The sequence below is a fragment of the Mycteria americana genome, chromosome 3 (assembly GCF_035582795.1).
Source record: "Mycteria americana isolate JAX WOST 10 ecotype Jacksonville Zoo and Gardens chromosome 3, USCA_MyAme_1.0, whole genome shotgun sequence".
Classification (NCBI taxonomy): Eukaryota; Metazoa; Chordata; class Aves; order Ciconiiformes; family Ciconiidae; genus Mycteria; species Mycteria americana.
Genome location: NC_134367.1, coordinates 30290661 through 30306912, shown reverse-complemented (window position 1 = coordinate 30306912; position 16252 = coordinate 30290661). Strand labels below are relative to the sequence as shown.

Below are 16252 nucleotides of genomic sequence, written 5' to 3'. Positions count from 1 at the left end.
AAAAGCATACTTGCCAGCTCTGTACCACAGGCTCTTATTTAAATTCTGACTTCCCTAAGAAGTAAGTTTATCTTTTTAACTCAGCCTACTCTATAGGGGGAAAAAGCAAGCTGTCAATAACTCCACCAGTTCAACAAGTTAGAAAAACCCTAACCATAATTAATTAGCTACCACACAGAATTTAAATATTTGATTAAAATACTTATTAAGCATATTGAGATATTGTGCTGAAAGACTTTGACTGCAATTACTATAACCTAATTTAAAATAAAAAGAAAATACACAAATAAAAATAAATATAATTAAAATTTTAATTGGAAATAAAGAACCATGCTAACCTAAAATTCCAATGCTGTTTGCAAATACAACATGCTTTTGTTGGTGAAGAACCACGGCGCTAATCTGATGCAGGTAAAAGGATCAAAATCTCAAAAATGAGTTTAAGGACACACAGGCCATAAGGAAGACATCGAACATTTAACAAAGAGGAATTCCAATTGAGTAGTATCCTATGGACGCTGACTTCTACCTCCAGTTTATAAAAAAGGAAGTGTCTGTACTTGAATTCACACAACCAAATAGCAAAGCTTTACTTTAAGTTTATAAATGTTGGGGGTGTGGGATTATAAAAATTCAGTTGGTTTCAAATGTGCAAGAACACATAATATATTGAATGTTCACCTTGCGCCATTAAACGTGGTGATTTTCTTGGTGATGTGACTGATGTTTCTTCACAACGGCTCCTCAAATTCCTGTTAGGTAAAACAAGCTCATCTTCATCAATGGTGTCGTTACCACTCTCTTTAACTCCTTCTTCATCCATAATATCATCAAGACCAATAACTAGAAAAAACAAACAAACAAGAAAGAGCCTAAAACTTAAAATGATCAAAAAATGTTGCAGCTGTAATGCTGAGCAAGACAGGGGAAGAGACAGGGAAAAAATAAATAAATTGGCCATCTAAAAACAAACAAAAGGGGAAAAAAAACCGAAGAAAGGCAAGACAGAAAATTCCCATGTGAGGCAGTTTCAGTGTAGAAGAAGCTATCACCCAAAGCTTAAAATTTCTGTAGATAGTCCTTATAGCTTTTTGGTGGACTCACATTTTTACTGTTTTTTTGCCACAGGAAGGTCCCCAGTCTTAGAGGATCAGCTGTCCCTCACTGTCCCTTCCCACCTAAGAAAAAGTGAAGAAAGGTAAACAGCAGAAAGAGCTGATCCAGAAGTGCAAAGAGTTTAAAATCACAGTTTTCTCATAGGATACAATTTTAAAACTCTAAGTCCCACCCACTTCACATACCTGCATCTGCAACCCCTTTTTGGAAGAGCATTGAGTGCAGCATGCACTAGTCTCCCAGGAGAGTCAGAGAACATTGCCTTTGTCAAATTCCTATCCTCCACTAACCTGAGAAGGATCCCAGAGGTTGCTCCTGCAAATAGGTTTCCTAAGAGGCAGTCAGGCCACTGTACCAGCCATCGTCCTCACTTTCTCTAAGTTTGGTTCTGCAATGGTAGCCTCTCCTATCCCAAAGATCCTATGTGTGATTAATGAATCCTGGTCCCTGTGGGATGCGAAATTTGTGAGATCAAGCCAAACACCCAAGTGATTTTACAAAACATGTAGGAGGGTCTGACAAATACAACACAGACTCCAAACAACCAAATATGCCTATTTTTCACTATTCAGGCACATACGTAGAAACATTTTTAAGATAAACTAACTCACATGACAGAAATAAGATATCTAAAAATTTCTAACAGTTGCCTACTTAAAACTGATTTAAATTAATAAATTTCTTAGAAATCAAAATAAGTAAGAAGTTAACAGAAATTTAAAACTGTGAGAATTTTTAGACTGTCTCAGAAAACATGTCAATTCCTGCTCCTTTTCAAGTCTGATGTTACTGCAACTTAAAAAAAATGCTGCTCTTGTGAAGGCACTACAATAATGAGCATACTTTTAAAATAACAAAAATTGGAAGTTTTAAAACACTGCTAAAGCCAAACAGTGACAAATACTCAAGACTGTAATTCAAACCACAATCACCTGTCATGAAGAATAAAAAAAAAAAAAAAAACCAAAAAAACAACACAACCAAACGACCTGTTAAAGTTCAAATATTAGAAAAATTTTAAACAGCCTCTTAAGGAGGGCTGACCTTGGCACCAGGCAATCGGCGCACTGGACCTCCATAATTACATGGCTGTCAGAAGCTGAAAGTTAGGAGTTTCTTGAGCTGACAATCTATTGTTACTCATTTTCTTTTGACCATAATTTTTAGTTACTGCATTGTATAAATCAGTTTACAGGAAAAGTATGTTTCTGGAAATTACTGGCAGCTTTTGCTTTCCAGTTCACAGTGCCACCTTTACACCCATGCAACATGTACATATATACACAGGTATCACACACAAGCTGCAGAGGACTGATAATGCTGGTCTTACTGCACTCATCCAAATGTTCCTTAACCACTTATTTGCTATAAGCTACATACCGGGAAAAAGGACACACTGGCAAAAAGATGACATTTTAACTGCCCTGTTAGACTTTATTTTCCCCCAAATATCTAATACTGGCCATTGTCCAAGATGGAAAACTGAACAAGAGGGACCTTCACCCTAACTCCAACTGCCCATTTTTGTGTTCTCAGACTATGTCCTCCCAACAGCTCTGCAGTTTGGTATTAGCATTCTCATTAAAAAGTGTTCCTACAAAACATGGAACTGGTATTCAGGAACAGACCATGATGAAGGAGACTCCTTTCAGATCCTCCTCTGTTTCTTCAGTGTAGAACTAAACTACTAAGCTACTGAAGACAACGTGACAAATAAAAACTACTGGGACAACTTCTGAAACAGTTCTGGAGCAGATTTCAGGGCTGCCATTAGAGCCTTGGGTTTTACAATGTTCTTGCTCAAGCTACTGAATTTACACACCTTCCTTTATTAATAATAAAAGGGACACATTCAGTCTACTATTCACAGACAGTTTGAAATATTAGAATTAAAGTATTTTCATACTTACAAGACTCTGTGCTGTAGCTTTAATTTTACAGAGGAATTTGAAGCACAGAATCTTGCTAATTTCAAACCACCTGAGCTATAACTTGGCTAGTACAGCCCCATGAGGCCCCCGGATGAGGAGCATTCGACACAGACCCTGCTGGGAAGAGAAAAAGTGACAGAGAATAGTAATAGATACAGAGAAGACTAAGAAATTAAATTATGAAAGGGAAGTGGAGGTAGAGAAACAGCACTGGGAAAAGTAAACCAACGAAAGTAAAACCAGACAGAACTAAAAAGAAAGAGATATAGATGATCTTAGTAATAAGTATCTAGAGATTAACTCAGTACTAAATACAGAAATTAAGACAGAAGGATAAAAGATAGAAGAAAGAAAAAAATAAAAAACATCTGAATAGAGAAGTTGTACACCAGTGTACAACTGAACAAGCTGCAAATAAGGAAAATATGCATCGCATTGAACATATTCATACTGGAAGAGGCACCACTGGCCTTCAACTTAATATTTTGAGTCTCTCCTTTACTTGTAAAGTATTTAAACTTCCAAATTACTGTGCTACTGACTCATTTTTATATAAGCTATACAATAATAGAATAACATACAATAAAAATATTTACTTGCAAATTTAAAGTAAAATTTTCCATGTGTTAAAACAAAAGCGTGATCGTTTTTTAATTCCTCAGCAATGGAAAATTGCAGAAAACAAGCCTTACTTGCTGGGGGAAGAGCAGGGACTGAGAAGAAAATACCCCTAAAAACATCATCAGAGTCTTTGAAATTTATAAATCTTTATTTTTATTAATGTCAGTCTTCCCTTGATTATCTTCAGCCAAACTTAGACAGAAATATTCAGGTTTTTGACACATTGGTCAAGGTAAATCTCAAGTGTAGAAGGAAATCTCTTTTCTGTAGATGTTAGCCCAGGAACAGAACTCCACTGTGGTTGCTGCTTTGCGTTGTTGTAAATGCTACGTCCACCTGAATCACGCTAACAGCAGGACCGAGCAAGTCCCTAGTGGATTCCATATTTTAATTCTACAAGCATCACAAATTATATGGAAAGGGTTGAATGTTTTAAAATTTCTACTATGTTATATGCAGATGATAACATAAAAACCTAACATTACACTTCAATGAAATGAGCAGTAACAGTCTAAAGCAGTAATTAACACATGCCTAGGTAAGCCTTAAGAAGAGCTAATAAACTCTAGTGAAGCAATGAAACATATATATTGATACTGAAAAAATATCACTAAGTCTCAGGACTGTAAACGAAGATGGTGCATTTTATATGAAAACCTTTTTCCTATTGACATCTGTGATGCACATGTTCAAGAAACACTTAAAAATGCTCTGTTAGGAAAAAAACATATTTTCAACAGAAATGAGGTCACTGATGATATAGCTTACGTAAGAAAACACCAAATTCCAACTGTTTTACAGAGGTTTTTCTGTACGCCTGTAACCTGTTTAACTGAGAATTTGCCTGTTAGCACCTTATACTGACTGCCCAGTGCAAGAAAAGAATCACAGTAAGTACCATCTGAAATACTAACTAAACATTTACTCCCATTCTCCATTAATCTCTAAATTGTAAAGAGGGATTTCTCCTGTCTTTAGAATTAAAACCTATGAAAATCAATTAGGATTAATAAACTTAATACAGCATGTATCTTGGCAGAGGACTGAATCCCCATTTTAAAAAAAGATGGAGTTACATCACAGGGCTACTGATTTATGGTTCTTTAGCCACAGGAGCCTGTTACTTTGGAAATAAAGAGTAGTAAAGCACAAATTCCAACAACAAAGTAAAAGCACAGAATCGAACCAAGCACTTTAATAAAATAACTTAATTTGATTTAAGAAGAGAGACTGTAGATGAGGTCTGTGATTCATAAATATAAAAACTGCCTTGCAAATCCTATTACAGATCCAACCTCTCTCCATCCATAAAACCCCATAAAACTGATCCAAAGGAATAAATAACTAAAGTCTTCAGAAGGACCTAAAATGGGGAAAACTGGTAGTTTGTTACCCTCAAACAGAAAAGCATGCAAAATAAACATTCTCCAAGTTCTCAATATAATACCAATATAGTAAATTTAAATTTTATACAGGAAAGTTACTACCTTGGTCACAAGACACTGTGCAACTGTTCACATGGACAGCTTGGAGGAAGGAAGGCACAAAGAGGTAAGAAAACTGAGAGAAACAACTGTAGATCCAATTTTGGGTTGGAATCTGAAGGTTACGTTAAAAATTACTTGATATGCAGGAGCAAAAATACACGTACATTTGGCTTCAGTGAAAAGAGCCTGAAATAGCTAACACAGCCAGACAGGACACTAGCTAAAGAAAATAAGTCTTTGTAGTCAGAACAATTGGTTTGGCTCCAAGGATTCAGTAGGTGATCAGGATTTTAGCAGAGGTAACGCTGCTTTCAACAGTACTCATGAAAACACAGGCTAAAACTACGAAGAACAGGCCGCACTTGGGGGAAACACTTTCCCAGCAGCAATCCAGAGGGACAGGAAAAAAGGGCAATTAAAAAGATGTTCCCAACAGTCTTTGTACACTCTTATAGGGTCAGTCTTCCTCATCATTTATGAGAAATACCTGATTTGATAAACATACCCATAAACTACATTGGTTAAAAGTTTGATTTTATTATGAAATTCAGAAGTGTCTCCAGATGATATGCAATTCAAATTCCATTCCCTTTATTACACGTACAATAAATCAAAATGCCCCAGTAAATGACATCCTGAAAAGCTACAGAATTCATGATAGCTGAGAAACACCTATTTAGTATGAATGCTGGTTATTTAGTTCACTGGCATGTGACCAGTCTGACCTGCTATGCTCGCAAGCTTATAAAATTAGTGGATAAGCTTCCAGCATGTCTTCCAGCAAGAAATAACAGAACAAACCAGAAAACCTATCACTAGGGTACCATCCAAAGTTGAAAAAAGGTTTTGCTCTCAAGAGTTATGTCATACCCTAAACTTCACGGTTTCCACTTCTCATCAAAGAATTGCTCAGAGAGGGGGGGGGGGAAAAAAAGGGGGGGGCAACTCAAAAACCACACATCCACACCCATCCACACCACCCAAACATTAAAGACGCCCAAGAGCTGTTATACATAATCTACCCTCCTATGTTGGTCATTCAGTTCTCAGAAGAACAGCTACCTGACCACACCAATGAACAGAAGCACAGAGACACCTAAAACATGATGTTTAGACATGATTTAGACATGTTTTAAAACATGATTTAGAGACACCTAATACCCACGTTTCAAGAATTTGGGCTTCATTTAATTCTCAAAAGCCTCATTTTGTCAAATTCTGTCCTTTAACTGGCAAAGAGAGCAGTTATATCAACTTCCACTATCGACACTACATCTTTCTGCTAATACCTACTTCAGGACAGTAAATGGCCTCCATTACTGCTGAGCTCCTATGAGCTGCAGTGAATAAGAAGATTTGTGAATAGCTTGTACCTTGATTCACTGACATAACAAAAAACTTCCTAACTGTGCTATAAGAGCAGCAATCTGCTCAGTCTAACACCACAAAACCCACAACCCAACTACATCTTTACAGTTTAGCAGTCACTCCACAAACACATCCTAAAAGTATTTCAGCATAACATCTGATAATTTGACCCATACCCTTGCCAGCTTGTGAGACAGTCATAAAGAGTTACTTCTACTTCTGCTCAAAGCCATTACCAGGATGACCTGGAAAAAATCTTCTTGTCTTCTCCAAACATGTAACCATTCAATCAAAGCTGAACAAGACAAGCCCATTCTATTACACAGTGGCAATTACCAAGCAAGCTCACTGAGTAGACAAAGACCCACAATGTACTGATATAGTTCTTCCTATCAATACATAGGCAACAGACATCCATTCTCATGCTCCTTGCTACATGCATACACCAGTACTGTTGACTATGAGATGCTCAGTACAAGAAACACATGGACCTGTTGGAGCGGGTCCAGAGGAGAGCCACAAAAATGGTCAGAAGGATGGACCACCTCTCCTATGGAGAAACACTGAGAGAGTTGGGGTTATTCAGCTTGGAGAAGAGAAGGCTCTGGGGAGACCTCATTGCAGCCTTTCAGTACTTAAATGGGGCTTATAAGAACGATAGGAACAGACTTTTTAGTAGGGCCTGTAGTGACAGGGCAAGGGGTAGTGGTTTTAAACTAAAAGAGGGTAGATTCAGACTAGATAGAAGGAAGAAATTTTTTATGATGAGGGTGGTGAAACACTGGAACAGGTTGCCCAGAGAGGTGGTAGATGCCCCATCCCGGGAAACATTTAAGGTCAGGTTGGACAGGGCTCCGAGCAACCTGATCTAGTTGAAGATAAACCCGATCTAGTTGAAGATGTCCCTATTCATTGCAGAGGGGTTGGACTAGATGACCTTTAAAGGTTCCTTCCAACCCAAACCATTCTATGGTTCTATGATTCTATGCTACCATTCTCCCCCGCAAGAGAAGCATTTATAATCCAACTTACAAAACTTGAATTTTCTGGGTAGATGCCTCTAACAAGCAGTGATTGGAAATCAAACTTTAACTCACAAATATCTACGTGTTTCTGTCTTATAGACAAGTATTTGAACTGTTTAAGGGGCATACAACCAATTGCTACCAGTATCCATCACATACAGTCAGATAATTGGTAACTCACCATAAAAAGAGCTTAGTATTAACAAAAAGCTTAGTTCATGGTGAATGATGTGCAATATAAACCCTAACGCTGAGCAAGACAGATAAAGCAGAGAAAATTTTGTTACAATCCTGAGAAATTTGGTATGTGGGCAAGCAGGCCTGAAACAAGCCTTCCTCAAGGCTTCTGCCACTCACACATACTCATGTTCACATAAGAAATTTCATATTTAGAACACTGTACAAGTTCTTTGGGTTGAAGGCATATAAAGATAGCATCTTGTTTTGTGCATAGGTTTACAAATACTCTTGAACTCTGCTCAAACCAGGCTTTCAAAGAAGTATTAGTGAGCCATGCCTTCTGCTCCTCCATTTTATCTGTGAGATCTAATACAATTTCAGCCAAATCACCACCTCAGTCCAACTATTTTTACCTTTCTCTCTTCAGCTTGCTCATAACAATCAAATAAGCTGTAGCATGAAATCTTCACCACTTTAAAAACTGGACAGAACAGAGTATGTTCCAGTTATTCATGGAGCAGCAAGCATGGTAAATCTGTCCTTTGCTGGCCCTCTGAACTAACTTCCATGAGCATTGTGCTCCTTTTCTTAAACTGTTGCATGGTCTAGGCATGGGTTATGCAAAATACTTTTTGAAGCTCTAAAATAAATAAATTTGTGCCTCTGGAAAAAATTAACTCTTCAGGAATGAAATCAAGAGTGTAAGAAACACCACCATCTACCATTTCAGTATTTCCTAGGTCTTGCCCTGCTTAACATAAATAGATAACAAATGTACCTAAACCTAGTAAAACCCTACTGGAAATACATTTTTCTAGGTACACTTCTAACCCTAGTGAAAGGTTAAGAGAAAAGCCAACAACCAACCATTCTGTTACCATACTGCTTAATGCATTACAGAATAAATTCATAGTGAGATCCTACACAGAGGGGGAAAAACAGAACTGGAAGGATCAGAATGCAGCAAATTATCATTCTGTATGACACACCAATGGTGGTATAGCTTTAAGGATATAAGGCAGGCAAGTTTTCTGGGGAGAGTTACGCTTTTTTCATTTTTAGACAAATTGATGTTGGTGCAGAGATGAGCTTTCATGCATTCTGCCCAGAAAAAACAGCCTTTGTACGGATAGTTCTTACCAAGGGTACTGTCAGCTTGCACAACTGCATTCCTACCAGCAGACTACATAAGCTGTGTCAGATCACCAACAGTCTCAGACAAATCAAATAAATCATGAGCTATATGAATTCTCAAGGAAGAAAGACAAGCAAAGAAACTTTGCTTCAAACTGATAATCATTCTCAACTAAAAAACTGTAAATACACACTGCAGTCCTACCACCTCAGAATAAAGACAGTTCTTACTAAGACCTACAAAGAACAAGCAACAGCAAGAACATCTCATGTCCTTTTGGATACCTACTACATTAATTCCAAATTGCATGTTTTGATTTACTTACTGAAATGTTGCTCTGCTCTTGCTTTCAGATTTTAAAAAAAAAAACACAAACAACCTAAAACATTAAATGAATGAACTCAGCATAAATCAAATCAGTTTTGATTCCCTTAGTCTGCAGACAGCCTGAAATAGTAGCCCTCAAGTAAATGAGTTAGCTCGCTTATTTTAATGGACAGCAACCTTAAAAATTAATTGTGATTAAGTATCAATAGCATTAATTATTGCAGTGCTGGTCACTTTTAGGAGAAATATGTGCCAAAAAGCCCCCAAAAGTCTCCCCATAACTTCCAAAATATACAGCTGTACCCTATGAGTTAATTCAAAAATTTTAAATGCAGTATAGGTTTACTGGAGGATGCACAGGATGCAGTGTGAAACGAGAATCTGCATCACTGTTTTACCGGAAGGAAATAAAGAATTTAGGGGAGGAATTTGGTTTAGTTGTGTACATTGTACAGTCTTACGCACATTAAGAGTGTGGTGGGTTAGACAAAAATGTATAAGGATATGAACTACAGCAAGAATAAACAAAAACATTAAGGATGACCTCAAATAATGTTCTACTAAAGTAGTAAAAAGATCAAATATCTTGTTTTGGCTTTGTAGTTCACTTTTTCATTGCCTCAGTCAATATCATCTTTGATTTACAGTTTTCGATATTGTAATACCACTTAATTTAGTGAAGGTGAGAATTTAGTCTGTTAGTAGAAACAAAATACATATTGTATAAGGAAATTATTAAGATTTTCAGAAACAGTTCATAAAAGTTACTAGGAAAAAAGTTAAATGTTGATATAATCAAATTTATCTGCATTAATCTACAACACTTTTCACTAACGAACCTGAAAACTTCATTTTTTTTAAACTTCCAGTCAAATAAAAAAACTATTACACATAGAATATATTTTTGTCTTACACCAAATCCAGTGTAATTATTTCAACTATTCATCAATATAAATAATTTTGGGGACTGAATCACACCCCCTCTTTTTTTTTTTTTTGATCTTCCAAAACTACTCCACAACTCCTAAGATTATTTTTATTTAAAACTTTGCTCTAAATTGGTTCCAAATCAGGTGTTTCCAAACAGTAAGAAAGAATTGTATTATCATTCCAGGGTTTTGTTTGAAGCCAACCAAAGCAAAACACCCCAAATCCAGTATTAGCCCAGTACTAGAAGGCCTAGCACTAACAGAATAACCCTGAGGTCAGAGCAGTAATTTGTACAACTCTCATGCTCTTACTGCTAATTGAGAATTATTACATTTTTTGAAGACAACTAGCAAATTCACTGATCAGGCACAGTACTTACACTAAAAAAAAAATCACAACGTTAATTGGAATAATTTACATGTACTCAAGACAAACCCTAAATTACTTCTGATCCAGATTAGGAGCCTTCCTCTGTTGTTACAAGATGAAGCTAAAAAGAACTGCACATGGTTTACATGCCAGGCATGTAAGCAGCGCAACAAAAAGGGCAGGAAGGAGACAGAAATCCCAAATTATTATTTCTACATTACGAAAAAGGGTTGGTACTAGAGTATAACTGTATTTTATACTGTAATCTTAAAAAATTGTAACATTTACCTGTTGAACAAGGCATCTGGAAATTGGGATCATTGCTATCCAAAACAGGCAAACAGAACTGGGCACTTGCAGATCCTAGCATAGGATCCTTATCGCTGAGCATGTTCTTCAGCGAATCCTCTAAGACATTTTGACTTGCACTAAAATCCTCACAGACTTCATTCTCCAGGTTGGATCCTAGAAATAGGGCATCATCTAAGTGTTCAGTAGGAATTAAATGGTTAAATGTATCAACTATATCCATGAAGACTCCTGTGTGTCTTTCAGCCCTATAGAAAGACAAGAAAAATACCATAAGAAAATAAGCTACAAATTGTAAAACACCTAAGAAACCAGCAAATTGTTTTGGCTGTTGTGTTTTATAAAGAATGCTTAAGGTATTTTAGAATTGTAACAAAAAAAAAAAATCTGCTTAGGGCTTAGTATGGCCCACTGCATAGCTAAAAATCAATTCTCTAACTGATTATTTTTAAAAGAAATCCCATGCTAAGTTAATATAAACTCTGCCACAAATATAAGTGCTGCCATTTCTACAGAGTGTGTATAACAAGGGTTAGCTAAAACACCTCCTTTCTAAAATTTGTTTAAACCTTAACCAACCCAAGGGGGTGTGAAACCAGAGGCAAGGGGAAATTCAAGAACAAGCAAACCTGGTTAGCAGCACTGTAAGCGCACATATTCCTTTACCTTTAAATGTAAAAATGTGACGTCAGCTTCCACTAACACCACTGGAGCTGAGAAAGCTCAGGAGCCTGCCATACTAGGCCCAAAACTGAGAAGGCCTGTATTTCCATTCACAGAGGAACTACGAAGTACTTCATAGCAAGTAACTATTTTTAAGCAGCAGGGCCTTCTCTCTAGTATTATTCACCTATCATTACATTCAATAAAATCACAAAAATTTTATATGGAAAGCTGACCTCAATCAAGTGTATGAGAATTCTGAGCTGGCTTCAAAAGAGCCAAGAGCCTTTTAGAAATGTCAATTTTGAAGAAGTTTAGGTAAAACTTAAGGAATTGTATTCAAAGATGGCACCTACATTTTACAAGAAGGGATTCCCTATTTTCTAGATCACTTCTTTGTGCTATAGCAGAAATGCAACTATGGCAGCAGAGATTCAACTAATAAGAATGTATAACTACACAACAGAATGGAAAAAGAGGTCAGCAAAATGTTTCTTCACAAGTTTAGCATAAGCATATACTTAGAGTGGAGAGAGATAATTATAATAAATATGGTCACGGAGGCAAGGAGAATGGAGAAGTGCAGTAGTGCCTGGCTTAATTTGGCATACAGGAAAGTCTGGGAAGCCAGTTTTGGCACACGCAAAGCTGTTCAAGCTTCTGGAAACAGAAAAAGGATATATATTCTCTCCCGCTCCTTCCTTCATCATCCTCCTCCCACATGCTAGACAGGATTTTTTTTTTTTTTTAATGAACGCATTAATTAAAGGAAAAGGAGAAGTAAGATTTAGAGTTTGTAGTGCTTGAATTACTTTCTAGATCCCTATTCCAGCAACCTGCCACTAAATAAATCCAGTACCTACCCATGCTTACTAGAGCAGTAAGTATGCTTCCTTATACACATTAATGGGACATTTCTGTTTTAGCAATCACCAGGGAAAATCCTAGCCATACATACGTAAGAGCTCTGCTACAATTTCAACCCTATTTATGCAATTTATTTAATTTCACAAATTTACAAAAACTACAGGTGAGCATGAAAAATGTTTCGTTTTGTTTTTTTTAAAAACATGACAGTCTTTCTTCCTTCTCCCATAGGGCAGCTCAGAAGAAAACAATGGTCAGGTATAGCACTATGTCTTTGCAGAGCATGGTGTCTTTACAGTATCTACGCACTAACCACGACAAAACACTCTAATACATGACGTCCTACTGACCAAACAGCCAGCAAGAAGGAAAGTCAGGCCAAATCAGGTGCACTTAGTAAGCAGGTTACAGTCTTCCAGCAGCACATATGTTATAATTTGAAATCTCCCTCACCAAAAAATGGACTATTTTTATCAAGCAATGCAGTACATCTACATATACATATACACCATGCCAACTAGCACCTATAGCAGTCCACATTCTTTTTGCAGTTGCCAAAATAATTTCCAAATTTAGCAATGAATAAAGCAGCAAACTAATAGAGGAAGTGCTATGCTGCACTGTATAATCTATTTTTATTATGCCGTGTAGTTACAACAATCTGATACTATACAGGATTAAACTACAAAAGCTGCAGTGGCTCAAAGTAAGAAAATAATTATAAATGCCCCAATCCAGTACTTTAAAACACCTTCCTGTAATGACAGCTTTTTTTCATATTAGCATCACATGAGCACAAGAGTAACAGACTCAGGATAAAATGATGGTGAACCCTGACACTAACAGTGCCAATGATACTGCAATAGAACACCCATGAATTACTGTAAGAAACCTTTTGAACCCAAAATTAAAATGGCAGGGGCTTTGAACACATTTACAATAATATATCTCAAGGGTTTTTTTCTGGGTGGGGGGGGGAACATTTATATAATTGCTACACAAACATTGCTGTTACCAAAGCAGTGCTGAGCACTTCATTAAGAGCAGTGTTAAGTAGCAAAGCTCGAGCAGAATGTTAGCTCTTGCTACAAAAATCGCTGCTGACAGAAATTAACCTGTCTTCAGCAATGCGATGAAAAAAGAATACCTACAGTTTTGCAAGACTACTATGCAGCCATTCAGAACGCTAAAAGGCCTGCAAAATAACTATCAAAGCAACTATACATGCAATGGCCACAGCCACCTTCTACGATACCTAACTAACTATTAGAGAAAAATCAAGAGGAATTTTATTGAAAGCTTTATTTCTGGAGCATGAGTCTATGATCAAGTACAAGTACTACCCAAATATTCCATCAAAAAGCCACTGTAAGTATATAAACAGAGTGGTGTTGCATAAAAATCCTACCATCACAAAATCTAAGATTAAAGAATTTGTTCTACAATTTTTAAAATAGATACAGAGATTATCCCAGTGAAGTACATGAAATCAAAATTTTGCTTTATCTGGTTCAAGAAACCACTGTTCAATTCTCTGCATAACTTGTACAGTATCAAGTTTAGAACATTATTTCTAGCATTACTAGATTAACTAACACACAAAGTGTAGAATCTGTGGGACCCACAATAAAAGATACGCTTCTTGCTAGACAGCCAATTGTTAGAAACAGTTGCAACAAAAAAAAATTCTTCCCTTACACAATGCCTGAAGTACATTAATTTTGAATGGTTTATTTTGTATTTGAAACACTTTGAACATCAGGAAAAACAGCCACACGTATAGGTAAAAACACAGTTAAGTTTTTCATGGTCACTTATTTCCAAAGATAACTCTAACAGCTCCAAGGAGGAATGCATTGTTGCCCTGGAACACAGCTGTGTCCTCCACTTGAACCCTAAACACCAGTGGCTTGGCATCACTCACAGCAAAAGTGCACATACCAAGTGTACTCCCATCGGGCAGTAATTCAAAAGTGTTTCCCTGCTGGGTTGTTAACTAGAAGCAACAGAATATGAAAAGCCTCGTGTATGGAGAACCAGTGAGAAGAGGAGTGTTCACAAACGAGGTAAAGGAGCAAATGACAGAGGAGGAAGTCCCAGCCAGATTCAGTATGAACAGACATGAAACTTCTCCCACTGGCTGGCTCCTGCAGCATGTACTGAGACTGCTACAGCACACAGCACAGTAAGATACAGGAGTGCGGGTGCAATGAGATCTGACCATTAAGAAAAGCTGAAGGTATAGAGAGCATTCTCCTGAATTTCTTAAATAAAGTACATTTCTTTTACACTTTTCAGACTGATTTAAATAAGCCTCCCCACTGCAACAGTAATTACTCATAGAAGTAACCCACCAACCAAAATCTTTCATTATTAAGTGATCCATCACAAAAAATCCTGTTAAAGAGAAAAAGCATGTCAGTTAAACATGATTTCCAGCATTTCTCCCAAGTTGTTTACCATAAAATCTTGATCGAGTGCACCCTCAGTAAGTTTGCAGATGACACCAAGTTGGGCAGAAGTGTTGATCTGCTTGAGAGTAGGAGCGGTCTACAGAGGGGTCTGCACAGGCTGGATCAATGGGCTGAGGCCAGCTGCATGAGGTTCAACAAGGCTAAGTGGAAGGTCCTACACTTGGGTCACAACAACCCCATGCAATGCTACAGGCTTGGGGAAGAGTGCCTGGAAAGCTGCCTGGTGGAAAAGGACCTGGGAGTGTTGGTCAACATCAGGCTGAATATGAGTCAGCAGTGTGCCCAGGTGGCCAAGAAGGCCAACAGCATCCTGGCTTGTATCAGAAACTGTGTGGCCAGCAGGACTAGGGAAGTGATTGTCCCCCTGTACTCTGCACTGGTAAGGCCACACCTTGAATGCTGTGTTCAGTTTTGGGCCCCTCACTACAAGAAAGACATTGAGGTACTGGAGCGTGTCCAGAGAAGGGCAACGAAGCTGGTGAAGAGTCTAGAGCACAAGTTTTATGAGGAGCGGCTGAGGGAGCTGGGATTGTTTAGCCTGGAGAAAAGGAGGCTCAGGGGAGACCTTATCGCTCTCTACAGCTACCTGAAAGGAGTTTGTACGAGGTGGTGTTGGTCTCTTCTCCCAAGTAACAAGCCATAGGACAAGAGCAAATGGCCTCAAGTTGTCCCAGAGGAGGTTTAGCTTGGATATTAGGAAAACTTTCTTCACTGAAAGGGTTGTCAGGCACTGGAACTGGCTGCCCAGGGAAGTGGTTGGGTCACCATCCCTGGAGGTATTTAAAAGATGCGTAGATGTGGCACTTAGGGACACGGTTTAGCGGTGGACTTGGCAGTGCTAGGTTAACAGTTGGACTCAATGATCTTAAAGGTCTTTTCCAACCTAAATTATTCTATGATTCTATGATTCTCTTCATGTTCTCAACATCATTTTCTTTTTCAGTTGGAGTCTTCCAGCTCATAAACCCAATTTATTCAGTTGTTGAATTAGTTTAATTAAGATTAGGTATGTCATAATATTGCCTCAAATCCCAACAAATACCACTATGAAATAAACATGCTGTAGGATCTGATATGGCAGATTTTTATCTTGTCTCAATTTACTACTTTTTCATTACATCTCTAGCAGCTACAAATGACCTTCCAAAATTAAAAGATAAATAGCCAGAATGATAACTTTCTAAGGAAAGAAACTGAGATGTCAAACAAGCATATCCCTTCCAACTAATCTTAGAGGGGAATGAAGGCCAATATCTGGACAAGAGATACTGTACATCTTTAAGGTTTCTTATTGTTTAGTTTGTCTGTGAAAGAGGCATAAAATGACTTCAGTTCCTGTTTTATTATTTTCTTATCGAAACAGAGCAAAACAGTTTAGCGGAGATATCCAACTGCATCAACATGTCTCTACCATCGTATCTAAAATCCATCTCAAGCACAGGTGATCACA

The 16252-nt window shown here is 37.5% G+C and overlaps 1 protein-coding gene across 8 annotated transcripts in view; it reads right to left on the bottom strand.

Moving 5' to 3' along the window:
- Positions 1 to 16252, bottom strand: part of PHF3 (PHD finger protein 3) — a 53943-nt gene that overhangs the window by 31953 nt on the left and 5738 nt on the right. For 2 of the 8 annotated variants that reach the window (XM_075498140.1, XM_075498143.1), the window contains exon 2: positions 682 to 843. In XM_075498140.1, the coding sequence (XP_075354255.1) occupies positions 682 to 823 (142 nt within the window). In that variant the 5' untranslated portion in view covers positions 824 to 843. Of the gene's footprint in view, positions 1 to 681; positions 844 to 1104; positions 1179 to 1406; positions 1564 to 10777; positions 11047 to 16252 lie in introns of those variants that run through there. The other 6 variants (XM_075498136.1, XM_075498137.1, XM_075498138.1 and 3 more) reach the window with 6 other exon arrangements.